This window comes from Narcine bancroftii, chromosome 6, assembly GCF_036971445.1.
Source record: "Narcine bancroftii isolate sNarBan1 chromosome 6, sNarBan1.hap1, whole genome shotgun sequence".
Classification (NCBI taxonomy): Eukaryota; Metazoa; Chordata; class Chondrichthyes; order Torpediniformes; family Narcinidae; genus Narcine; species Narcine bancroftii.
In genome coordinates this window covers 216,036,775-216,049,850 of record NC_091474.1, presented here as the reverse complement: position 1 = coordinate 216,049,850, position 13,076 = coordinate 216,036,775, and the positions used below count along the sequence as shown (strand labels likewise).

Here is a 13,076-nt window from a genome sequence, read left to right as displayed (position 1 = left end):
TTCATGTCCAAGTTGACTTCAAGAATTTTGTCCTTTACTTGCAGAAATATGTGAAACATTTTCAATTCCAGATATATTACAAACATTGTTCTGGCTTGCATGTTAAGATATTCTGCAACCCCACTGCACTTATTAAGGTTTTCAATGGAGCTTTTTAGGTTTGAACTACTTGTCATAATTAATGGTGCTTTAATGGTGCTTTACTGTTTCCCTTTATCTCAAAATCTTCCAGTATATCATCTTCATGCCAATGAACATCTACAGACTTTTCTTTAGCGCTTAATATATAATCTCCTCACTATTGTTTCAGACCTCAAATAGAACTCCCAGATCATAACGACATTATCCTAATATATAATGTAAGAGATATTCCCACAATGCTTGAAGGCTACAAGTCAATGTATGGTGGCCAGCAATGACCATTATTCCCCTTCACCAATAATCATGAAACATCATATGCACATAAATAATTTATGTGTATAATCACAATATGTATATTTTTGATAACCTATTATAAATGACGACTGTTTCAGAGTGATGGGATTCCCTAATATTTAGGCAAAATGAGAGGAAGGTACATAAAGAACAGTGATCAGGGATGGAGGATGTCAGAGAAATGGAAGTATGAACGCATTGAGAGATTTAACCAAAGTGCCCAAGTGCTGAAAATTGAGTCTAAAATAGGAAATCACAAGGGTAGGTTAACAGCATTTCCTCACATACAAAGATTAGGCTTTAACACATTGAACAAAAGAGATTGCATAACTTGGAATGAATTGTCCTTTTAGATCAGACCATAACATTTCCAATAGTAGTAATATTTCTGAGCATGCTCAGGAGATAGAGACAAACTGAACAAATTAAGATTGAAGGAATACCTTTCCAAATTAGTAAATGCTATTTAATGTTGATTGATTCATTTAAAATGGACCTGAGAAAAAATCAAGTTGTGAAACAAGCTGATTGATCAATAGGTATTTTCTTGAAACCCAATTACAGGCAGTAATTAAAATGTCACTGTGTAATTTTATTAATATATACAAATGATGGTATTCTTGTGCCAGTTCATGAGTTGAAAGCTCATCAAGTTGTAATTTCTTTGCTGTACTGATGGCAAAGTGTACTTTTCAGTGAAAGCAATCTGGAGTGTGCAGTTACTTAATACCCCTTATTATTAACAGTGCTGTGGTAATGGTGGAGAATTGATGTTTTTGTTAAAAAAGTGGGTACTTTGAGAAATTACAAGCCATGCAATAATTTCACTCACATATCTGGCTCAGGGAGAGACCTCCATTGTCTTTGTTAACCATTGTTATTCTGTATATTTTCTTGGTGTGTAACCAAGCTTTGCATGGCATGGTGATTACCTACTATCATAATTATGTGGATATAAAAGCCAGGGTGTCTTTATCATATTGTCTTTATTGTTTCCTTTGCCTCAGTAATGAGAGTTCTGGTTAATGATCAACGTATCAGATTTGCTGTTCAATCTAAGGAAGTAAATTAAATAATTTTACCACCCATCTTCCCTCTCCCTTGTCCTCTGTACTTGCATCCTTGAAAGAAAATCTAGGTCTTCCAAATTAAAAATGTAACCATACCTGTGCACTAATTGTCTCTCACCAATTGCTGGAAGATGTACAAAGATCATGTTAAAGACTGATGCCAAACAAAGCTAATTTTTCATGTGCTTCGTAGATTTTGCAGATAGATGTTGAAGAGAAGACACAGCCAACTTTTCCCGGACCTAAATACAATAATTTTGATAATTCCAAAAAGGCCAAACATGTTCCTTCATCCTCACTACTAGGTCCAACCTAGGGTGTGAGATCCACATGAAACATGGAAAATCAAAGTGGGAGAAGGCTCTTTGAACCTGCTTAATGTGATCATTGCTGATCAGCTGTCTCAATACTCGCATTCTCCCAACAGCTTCTTGCCTTTGGTGTCTAGAACTGTACCTACCTTCTAAAATATTTAGGACTCAGTCTCCATTGTCTTTTTTTAATTTAATATTTAAATTCAGACATAGAGTATGGTAACAGATCCTTCTAGGCCATGACCCTGTGTTGCCCAATTACACCCAATTAACCTAGAACCCCCATACATTTTGAAGGGTGTAAAGAACCTCAAGCACCTGGAGAAAAGCCACACAGACACGGGGAGATTGTGCAAGCTCCTTACAGACAGCACTGGATTTGAACCCGGGTCACTAGCACTGTAACAGCGTTGAGCCAACCGTGCCACCCAACCGTGTCTTCTGTGGTAAAGAACTCCACATGTTCAGCACTTCATGAGTGAATTAATTTCTCCTCTTCTCTATCCTAAATGTCTGATCCCATATTCTAATCTCTTTGTTCTGGACCACCAATCCTGGGCAAACATCTTCTCTGCATCCAGTCTTTCCTCACCTTGACAGAATTTTGTACATTTCAACTAGATGTCTTCTTAACTTTTGAACTTGAATGAGTTCAATGCTAAAAAACCTAATCTCTCATCATACAACTGCCCTGTCGTCCAAGAAATCAGGTTGATGAAGTTCTGCTGCACTCCCTCAATGCCAGATAAGAGGTAGGAGTTTACTTTGAACATTCAATCCATTGAATCATGGCTGATGTATTTTTCATCTCAACCCAGTTCTCCTGCCTTCTCCCTGTAGCCTTATTAATCAAAAAAACTATTGACCACCATTTTAAATATAGCAAATGACTTGGCCTCCACAGGTGCCTGTGGCAATGAAACCCTTAGATACACCACTCTCTGGCTGAAGAGATTTATCCTCATCTTAGTTCTAAAATGATGTCCTTTTATTCTGAGGCTGTGCCCTCTGGTCTCAGACTCTCCCATTACCTGAAACATATTCTCTACATCCACTCTATTGAGTCCTATCAATATTTGGAATGTTTCAATGAGATGTATCCTTCACAAATAAAGCAATCAAAATATCACACAATATATCAAGTGTAATCTCAACAAGGTCCTGTGCAAATGTACTGAGGTTTTTTTCCAACCTGAATCAAGTCTTATGGAATGAAATCAAGAAATATACCATTGGCCTTCTTAACTGCTTTGTGAGTTTACTGCTGTTAAACATGAGCAATATTTGCTTTTAGCTACTGATGTGCAGCAAGTAAAAACATAATGCTGGAGAAACTCAGCAGGTCAAACAGTGTACTTTAGAGCAAAGATAAAGATAAATAATCAACATTTGGGGCTTGAGGCCTTTATGAAGGCATGAACATAACGTGGGCAAGGACTCACTTTCACTCTTTTCTGTCAAAGTGGATAACTTCACATACTGCTACATCTAACACTCTCGGCATTCTAAAGTGCCTTAAAATATTTTTTCATTGTTCTCACAATTTACAATACCATGCAATTTATAACCTTGGCAAATGTATAAATATTACATTTGGTTTCCTCTTTCAAATGAAAGGTATAATACTAATCATTGATCTTGATCCCATCCAATCAGTCATTGCCTGCCACCCAACAATAAATTCTTACCCTCAGATTGCTATCTGTTAACCATTATTAACCACAATCCCATATGCTTAAATTTTGCACACAGAGCTTTCCATGGTTCTATATCAATGGTTCTCAACCTTTTTCTTTCCACTCACATAGCACTTTAAGTAATCCCTATGCCATAGGTGCTGGCTGTGTGATTAATAAGCAATTGCTTAAGGTGGTATGTGGGTGGAAATAAAAAGTTTGAAAACCATTGTTTTAATCGTACCTAATTGACTCATTATGTGCACCATTTCATAACTCCAAAGGAAATGGGGCAATGACAATTTTTCTCCAGCAAAATATTTTAGTAACAATTGGGTCTAGAGCAGTGATTTTCAACCTTCCCTTCCCACCCACATACCACCTTAAGCAATCCCTTACTAATCCCAGAGCACCGATGGCATAGACATTACTTAAAGTGGTACATGAGTGGAAAGAAAAAGGTTGAGAACCATTGGTCTATATCAAGAATCTTCTGAAAATATTATCAAAGGCTTTCTGAGAGAGTAAGACTATAGAGACACCTGACTTTTTTCTGCCAAACATATCAGGAATAGGAGCAGGAGTTGGCCATCCATCCCATCGAGCCTGCTCTGTCATTTAATGTGATCATGGCTGATCTGATGATAGGCTCATCTCCACCTCCCTACATATTCTCCACATCCCTCAATTCCCTTAACTATGTAGAAATCTATCCAACTTAAATATATTTACTGAGGTTGCCTCTCCTGCTTCAATGGGCAGCAAATTCCACAGATTCACCACCTTCTGGAAAAGCAGTTCCTCCTCATCTCTGTCCGAAATTTACTACCCTGAATCTTCCGGCTGTCCTCTAGTCCTGGCCTCTGCTTCCAATGGAAACAATTTATCTACGTCAATCTTCAATCTTCAGCCTTTCATAATTTTATGTTTCTATATTATTCCCTCTCATTCTTCTAAATTCCATTGAGTACAGTTGTAGACGATTCAATTTCTCCTCAAAGGCCAACCACTTTATCCGTGGAATCAACCTGGGGAACCTTCTCGTCACCGCCTCCAAAGCCAGTGCATCCTTCCTCAAGTAAGGAGACCAGAACTCAAGTCATAGTACTCAAGATACGGTAAAACCAGTTCTATGTACATTTGCAGCATAATTTTGCTGCTCTTAAATTCATTCCCTCTAGCATTATAAGATATATGTTCATTATTTTATGCAATGCATGGACAGCAATTGGTTTATATCAAGCTACATTTCTTCTTTCTTCTTTGGCTTGGCTTCACAGACAAAGATTTATGGAGGGGTAGGTCCACGTCTGCTGTAGGCTCGTTGGTGACTGACAAGTCCGATGCGGGACAGGCAGACACGGTTGCAGCGGCTGCAGGGGAAAATTGGTTGGTTGGGGTTGGGTGTTGGGTTTTTCCTCCTTTGTCTTTTGTCAGTGAGGTGGGCTCTGCGGTCTTCTTCAAAGGAGGTTGCTGCCTGCCGAACTGTGAGGCGCCAAGATGCACGGTTTGAGGCGATATCGGCCCACTGGCGGTGGTCAGTGTGCCAGGCACCAAGAGATTTCTTTAAGCAGTCCTTGTACCTCTTCTTTGGTGCACCTCTGTCTCGGTGGCCAGTGGAGAGCTGGCCATATAACACGATCTTGGGAAGGCGATGGTCTTCCATTCTGGAGACATGACCCACCCAGCGCAGTTTGATCTTCAGCAGCATGGATTCGATGCTTGCGGACTCTGCCAGCTCGAGTACTTCGATGTTGGTGATGAAGTCACTCCAATGCATATTGAGGATGGAGCGGAGACAGCGCTGATGGAAGCGTTCTAGGAGCCATAGGTGATGCCAGCAGAGGACCCATGATTCGGAGCTGAACAGGAGCGTGGGTATGACAACAGCTCTGTACACGCTGATCTTTGTGTGTTTCTTCAGGTGGATGTTTTTCCAGACTATTTTGTGTAGTCTTCCAAAGGCGCTATTTGCCTTGGCGAGTCTGTTGTCTATCTCGTTGTCGATCCTTGCATCAGATGGAATGGTGCAGCCGAGGTAGGTAAACTGGTTGACCTTTTTGAGTTCTGTGTGCCCGATGGAGATGTGGGGGGGCTGGTAGTCATGGTGGGGAGCTGGCTGATGGAGGATCTCCGTTTTCTTCAGGCTGACTTCCAGGCCAAACATTTTGGCTGTTTCCGCAAAACAGGACGTCATGCGCTGGAGAGCTGACTCTGAATGGGCAACTAAAGTGGCATCGTCTGCAAAGAGTAGTTCACGGACAAGTTGCTCTTGTGTCTTGGTGTGAGCTTGCAAGCGCCTCAGATTGAAGAGACTGCCATCCATGCGGTACCTGATTTAACCCCTTTGCTAAAGGCCTATTTAGGCCACCTCCAACATATGGACAACTATGTAGCATTACAACCTCAAAGAGTATTCATTGGCTGAAAAGTCCTTTAAAAAATTCTGAAATCATTAAATATATCAAATAAATATCTTTGATTTGCTGAGTTTCTCCAGCATTGTGTACTTATTAATTTGGGGGAGTCATTGACTGCATCTGGTGCTCCCTTTATGGCCTTCTCTTCATCAGAGAAGCTGGACACAGACTGTGAGATTGCTTCACTGTGGAACCTCACTCTGTCCGCATCAATGACGGGGATCTCCCTGTGGCCAACCATTTCAATTCTGCACTCTACTCCTGTGCCAACATACTTATCCATGGCCTCACAAACTGTCAAACCAAGACTACCCATAAATTGAAGGGGCAACACAACATTCCATCTGGGCACTCACTTACCAGATGCCATAAACATTGTCTTCCCTGGTTTCACTAGCCTACACTTCATTCTCCCTCTCTTCCCCATTCTTTTGTCTTCTTCCCTCCTGCTCTTCACCCTTCCCTCTCCATTCACAGAACCAACCCCCCTCCCCCATTTGTTAGTGTGTCCTCCCTCCCTTATCTATCTGTTACCTCCTGTCTGTGGGACTGTGTTCTTTCCCATGCCCCTCTCACCCCACCATCTTGTTTGGGCAGTTGCCTAAATTTTCCTTATACCTTGATGAAGGGATCAAGCCCAAAATGTTGGCTATGTATCTTAATCTTTGCTTTATAAAGTACACTGTTTGACTGCTGAGTTTCTCCAGCATTGTGTTTTAATTGGTTCCCCATTCACATTCTTGATATGGCTAGCATTTCCAATTTTTAGCTGGTGGGCCTGCCAGCTGGGAGGACATTTATCATACAAGTCAGAAGCTACATTGGCTTGTCCATGGTCTATGATAACTAGTGAGTGGTATGCACTCAGCAGCTGGTGGAAATGCAGAAATAGTGTCCAGGGAAGAGTTTTCAAGTAATTTTCATGTGCAATAGAATTGAATCTCTCAGAATGATTTGCTGATAAAATTTACTGAGAGTAACTGCATTGCAGGTTGTTCCCATACCCACTCAGCACTGAAAGTAGCTCTATTTCTTTATTTAGAATCAAAGGGACAGGTCAAATGCCTTACAAAAGTCTACATTGAGAATTATTGTTGCCCTGCCTTCAACAATCTTCTTAGTTATCTTCTCAAATAAAAACTCAAGCAAATTAGTGGGTGTAATGGACATCGAAAGAACCAAAGACTTGTTGATCCAAACCAAGGCTTTTATTAACTAAAAGACTGGAGCATATCACAAGTAGGTCGACCAATCCAGAATGACCTGGTCTGGCTAGGAGCAATCCTTTAAGACCTGCCAGTAGGTGTGGCTACTCTCTCAGCCAATCACAGTCATCCTACACGACCATCTGTACATATACACATTGGTGATAGAATCTGGACTATCCCAGTGGGGAAAGATTTCCTTGCACAAAGCCAAAATGACTATCCCTGGCCAATATTATCAGAAGATGTCTTGAGACATGCTTTCTACCTGTATCTCACTGGCCATGCATTATTGACATCCAGACCTCCCACTTGTAGGCTCAGACTTCAGTCTATCCAACTATCCAAAGCTGACAAAAGGAACAGCTTCCCAATTGTCAAGAATTCTGACAGGAAAATGGTAGTTTTCAATATTTGCAGATGATAACAAAAAGAAGCAACATCCTTTGAAAGCAAGGACCCACATGTAACAGAATTAATGTCACATCTGCAATCTTTGATGCACAGCCAATCTCTCTGTGCATGGCTTTACCATGTTCAAATGCATCTGACCCTCCAATCTTTTCTCTCAGAACCTGACTCATTAACCAATGCTTGCTGAAGTTATTTACATCATATAGTTGACAGTATAATTGATGCTTTCATGAACATACCATGGAGACATGTTCCCTATTTTAACTAATTTTTTTACTTTTCCTTGGTGGTGATGATCAAACGTGGTGTAAGAATAGTACATGCAGCAAGAACATACCTTGAAGAAAGTCACTGTGGCCCCATCTGCTACCGCTCCATACTCTATCTTGGTTTGTTTCGCCAAGTCATCGGCCGAATCAATGGGAGATTCCATGCGCTCTACCGTGAGGAAAGCAGCCAGGTTTGCGGTGTATGACGAAATGATAATCAGCGTGAAGAACCACCAAATGCCACCCACAATCCTGGTGGAAAGGGCTTTGGGCATTAGTTCGGAACCTGACAAGAGGGTTGAGGATTGCAGTGGGGAGAGGGAGGGTTGAGGGAACAAAAGTGATGGAGTTAAAGAGCACAGGGTGGCACAAGTGGTTCCATACGTGGTCTGACAAAATACATCAGGTGCTTTTAATGAAAATCAAAATGCACTGAAATGAATTGGTGTTCCAACTTTTTTTTGAGCAATATAGTCAGGGGTTCAATTATGCATTTTCCAAGACTTAATTGTGAATTTACAGACTGATGTAAGGTCTTATATCTCCATTGGTAGAATAATGCTAAAGATATGCCATTGTCAGCATCTGAGTGAATCAAATTTTTCAAAGAAACCAAAAGATCGGATCTTTTGAACTGAGGTTCAGTGTGAATTACTTAGGATGCAGTCCCTCCCATTGCTCTTTTGTAGAGATACAAAATTAATTGATCAATTACTGCCAAATTTGCATCCTAACACTAATGTGGAATATTGCCAACCCAGAAAATAGTTGAGAATGCCAAAATTAAGCATACTTCAGGGTCTGTTCAGAAGTTTGCCAAATGAAAATGTTTTCTATTTTATCACAGGGCTAAAAAAATTGTTGGCAGATTTTTTTTTTGGTGTCCATGAGGTCAACAGATTGTCATTCACATAAAGAGCGAATATTTGACCTGAAGATATGTAGGAGGAGAAATAAGCTATTCAACCCATCGAGACTGGCCTGGCATTTGACAAGAGAAAGTTAGAATTATACAAGTGGGGAACTGCTGTTTAAATGGACCCTTCAATCCACCATGTCCATGCAGAAAACTTTGCCTATGTACACTAATCCCACGTGACTATATTAGGAACATATCTTTCCATGACTTGCCTATTCATGTTCGTACAGAACATGAAACATAGAATATAGAACATTACACCACAGTTCAGGTCCTCCGGCCCATAAAGTTGTGCTTACCCATATACTGTTTGCCTACCAAAAAAAAACTACACTCTCTCAACCTCATAACCCTCTATTTCTCTTTCATCCATGTGCATGTCTAAGAGTCTCTTAGTGCTCCTAATGTTTCAGCTTCCAGCACCATCCCTGGAAATGCATTCAAGGCTCCCACAATTCTCTTTAAAAAAAACTTATCCCTGATGTCTCCTCGAAACATTCCTTCTTTCACTTTGTATAGCTGTCCTCTGGTGTTTGCTACTCCCGCCCTAGGAAAAAAGGTGTCTACCTTATCTATGCCTCTCATAATCTTGTATTAAGTCACCTCTCATCTGTCCTTGCTCCAAAGAGAAAAGTCCTAGTTCTGCAAACCTTGCCTCGTAAGGCATATTTTCCAATCCAGCCAACATCCTCATAAATCTCCAAAGCACCCTCTTCCTGTAATGAGGTGACCAGAACTAAACACAATGTTCTAAGGGTGGTCGCACTCAGGGTTGGTGTCAGAACAAGTCTAATCAAGGGGCATTAGGTTAACCACAGGTGGGGGGGGTGTAGAGGTTGGGGTTGGTGGTGGTGCCTACCTGCCATAAAACTCCTCCATACACTGCCATCACACTTCCTCCTCCCTCTGATATAACAGACAAATGTGGTGCTTATAGCATGTGGAGACCAATGACATGAGTGATGCTATTGACATAGTAATGCAGGTGATGCTAACAGCACTGGTGCTGTGGGTAGGAGGCACCATAACTCATTGGGGGGGCTGGTGCCTGCGAATGTCCCCCCGTGTGTCTCCCCTCCCCCCCATCATCACCAGTGCTGGTCTCTCCAAAGATTTATAGAGCTGCAACATTACCTCATGACTCCTGAACTCAATCCCTCAATTAATGAAGCCCAGCAACCCAGAGGCCTTCTTAACTATTCTATCAACCTGCACAGCCACCTTGAGAGATCTATGGATTTGAACCCCAAGGTCCTTTTGTTTTTTCGCACTATTAAAAATGTACTCTGCCTCAATATTTCTCAAAATGTAGCTTCCAAATTTATATATTCTGTGTTCTGTCCCATGTCATATGCCTTCTTCACCATCCTATCTACCTGTGTTGAAATTTTCTTGAAACTATGGTCTTGAAATCTCAGGACTCTCTGTTCATCAACATTACTTAGCACCTTACCATTTACAGCCTATTTGACTTCCCAAAATGCATTTTGTCACAGTTGTCTGGATTGAATTTAATGTTGTTGGGATGAACTTTCATCTGCCAGTGCTCCACTGAACTTTCCATTTGATGTTTAGACTCCCTTATTTGCTAACCACAGCACCAGCCATTTTTGTCATCTAATCATACATTGAAGTCATTAATATGTACCACAAGCAACAATTCCCAGCACCAATCCTTGCAGGTCACATGGCCAAATCAGAGGAGAATCCTACCACCACTACCTTCCACTTCCTCTCACCAATCCAATTTTAGATCCAATTAATCAGCTCATCTTGGATCCCATATGCCTTAAAGTACTGGACCAGTGTTCCATGTGGAACTTGTCAAATGCCTTACGAAAGTCCACACAGACAATCTTTATCACCCTGCCTTCATCAATATTCTTTTTGTTATCTTCTTAAAGTAGACTAAATCAAATTAGTAAGGCAGGATTTCCTTACACAAAGCTAAATATTCCTACTCTATATTTTCTTTTCAATTCCTGTTCATAGTTTCAGTAATGTGTGTCAACCAAGGTTCCCTGATCTTACCTTTTCTACATTTCCCTCTTACTGGAACATCCTGGACATGAACTCTGACTGTTTTAAAGAACTCCCCCTTGTCTGCAGTTGTTTTACCCACAAGCATCTGCTTCCAATCTACTTTCATAATTGAGAGTCTGCAGATGCTGAAAAAATGGAGCAACAGCCAAAATGCTGAAGGAACCCAGTGATTAGGGCAGCATCCATGGAAGGCAATAGATAGTTGCTGCTTCGGGCCAAAACACTTCATTGTGGATCCTGCCTGATCTTTTGAGTTCCTCCAGCATTTTGTGCGTTGCTCCTTCCACTTACACTAGATCTTCCCTTGTAAGGTTGAAATCAGTCTTCCCCTCTTCAAGACCTTAATTTGAGGACCCTTTCTATAATTACCTAGAAACTTTCAGAATTATGGTCATGTGCCCCCCATTGTCACTTCCACCACCTCCCCAGTTTCATCTCCAAAGAGTAGGCCATCCGGCCCTATCTCTAGCACAAACTAGTCTAGTTGATACTTAACTGTGATTGCATTGTATTGAAACATAACTTAACATAACATAACAATTACAGCACGGAAACAGGCCATTAGGCCCTTCTAGTCCGCACCGAACCAAACACCCCTTTCTAGTCCCATCTCCCTGCACAATGCCCATAACCCTCCATCTTCTTCTCATCCATAGACCTTTCCAACCTTTTCTTAAATAATACAATTGACTCCGCCGCCACTATTTCTCCCGGAAGCTCATTCCACACGGCTACCACTCTCTGAGTAAAGAAGTTCCCCCTCATGTTACATAATAACATTGACTATTTTTAGGTGGTAGGCATATGTGACCATAAAGGTGACAGGGGTGGTGGTGGAGGCTGGTACCATAGGGACATTCCAAAGGGTCTTGGACAGACACATGGATGCAAGAAAAATAGAGGTTTATGGGTGTGAGGCAGGGAAGGTTTAGTTTGTTGAGTAAGTTCATATAGGTTGGCACAACATCATGAGCTGAAGGGCTTGTACTGTACTGTAATGCTCTATATTCTATTTTCTAAGGAGACTCACCACAAAATGTAGGTAAATTAGTCACAAACTCACCACAGTGGTTTGGAGTTTAAGTTTAAAAATGTTTTTTTTCACCGCAGGCAATCAATGGAAATGTGGTGGTTTCATTGTGCGCCAAACTAATAAACATATGGGCAAAAATATCAGCATTTCAACCCCTTCGTTCTTTTCATCATGGACAATTGAAATGGCAATACAATCAAAAGGAGCAGTGAACTGTAATTGGGAGCTGTCAATAAGGAAGATACATCAATTTGTCATTTCTCCTTAATACCTTATTACTGACATAATCCATTTCATTAATAATTAAGTTGAACCCCTGAGTATAATGTATCCAATAGTTAAAATGCATCCAAATATTCCATTTATTCAACACTGGATGGAGTTGACTGTTCATGATTTCATAACAAACAGTCACATGTCAGCATTAGGCTCTGAGACTGAGGTTAAACAAACCTTAATCCTTGACTAAATTCATCATTGTTATATCTTTTCTGTCAGTCACTGCTCTAACAACATTTTTGGGTTGGTCAGGAAGAGTTAGTCGATGATGAAATTTGTTCTTCGTGCTCCTCCAAAGAACCTACTCTTTGGCAAGTTTACATTGGGAATTTGTGAACACGCACACAGAGGCTCAGAATCCTTTGTCCAGTTGTATTAATGAAAGGATAAGCCTAGAAGATGGGGTAATCTTTAAATCTCAGCATTTTATAGAATCACAGAGTGATACTGTGGGGAGGGATGCTTGTCAATGTCATGATGCTCTGCAGGTATTTTGAAAGACCATTTTAATTTGTACCAATCACCTGTTCTTTGACTAAAACTCCATATTTTATTACACTTTGTTTGAAAATTATCTTTGAACCTGCTTCCACCAATCTTTCGGGGGTACCCTACAGAAGATAAAACTTGCCATCATGGCAGTATGCCATTAGGCAGGCGAACCGGCCCCGCTTGTCACGCATGCGGCAGGGCAGCCGGCCAAAATGGTGCCGTTGGGGGTTTCCTCCCGAACTCGGCACCGGGCTCAGAAGCCCACGCTTGGGGACCCACGTGATACCCCGGTGACGTCAGGCCCGCCCCCCCCCCCCCAGCACGGTTTTCAGCCAGGTCCAGGCTGGGAGAATAAGACCAGCCAGGCAGCCTGCAATAAATCAGATTTTGCTCACCCATTTGGTTGTGCAATCCTTCAGTTAGCAGTGTAGCTGCTGGTACAATTGGTGACACCTACAAGTTCAAACGTCTTTGAATACAACATGAACAACCCTTTGATCAACGCTA

General features: G+C 41.2%; 1 protein-coding gene across 2 annotated transcripts in view; it reads right to left on the bottom strand.

Moving 5' to 3' along the window:
- The window catches only part of LOC138737038 (glutamate receptor ionotropic, kainate 2), a 511,494-nt gene that overhangs the window by 66,898 nt on the left and 431,520 nt on the right, over positions 1–13,076 (bottom strand). For both annotated transcript variants that reach the window (XM_069887457.1, XM_069887458.1), the window contains one exon: positions 7,872–8,089. In XM_069887457.1, the coding sequence (XP_069743558.1) occupies positions 7,872–8,089 (218 nt within the window). The remainder of the gene's footprint in view (positions 1–7,871; positions 8,090–13,076) is intronic.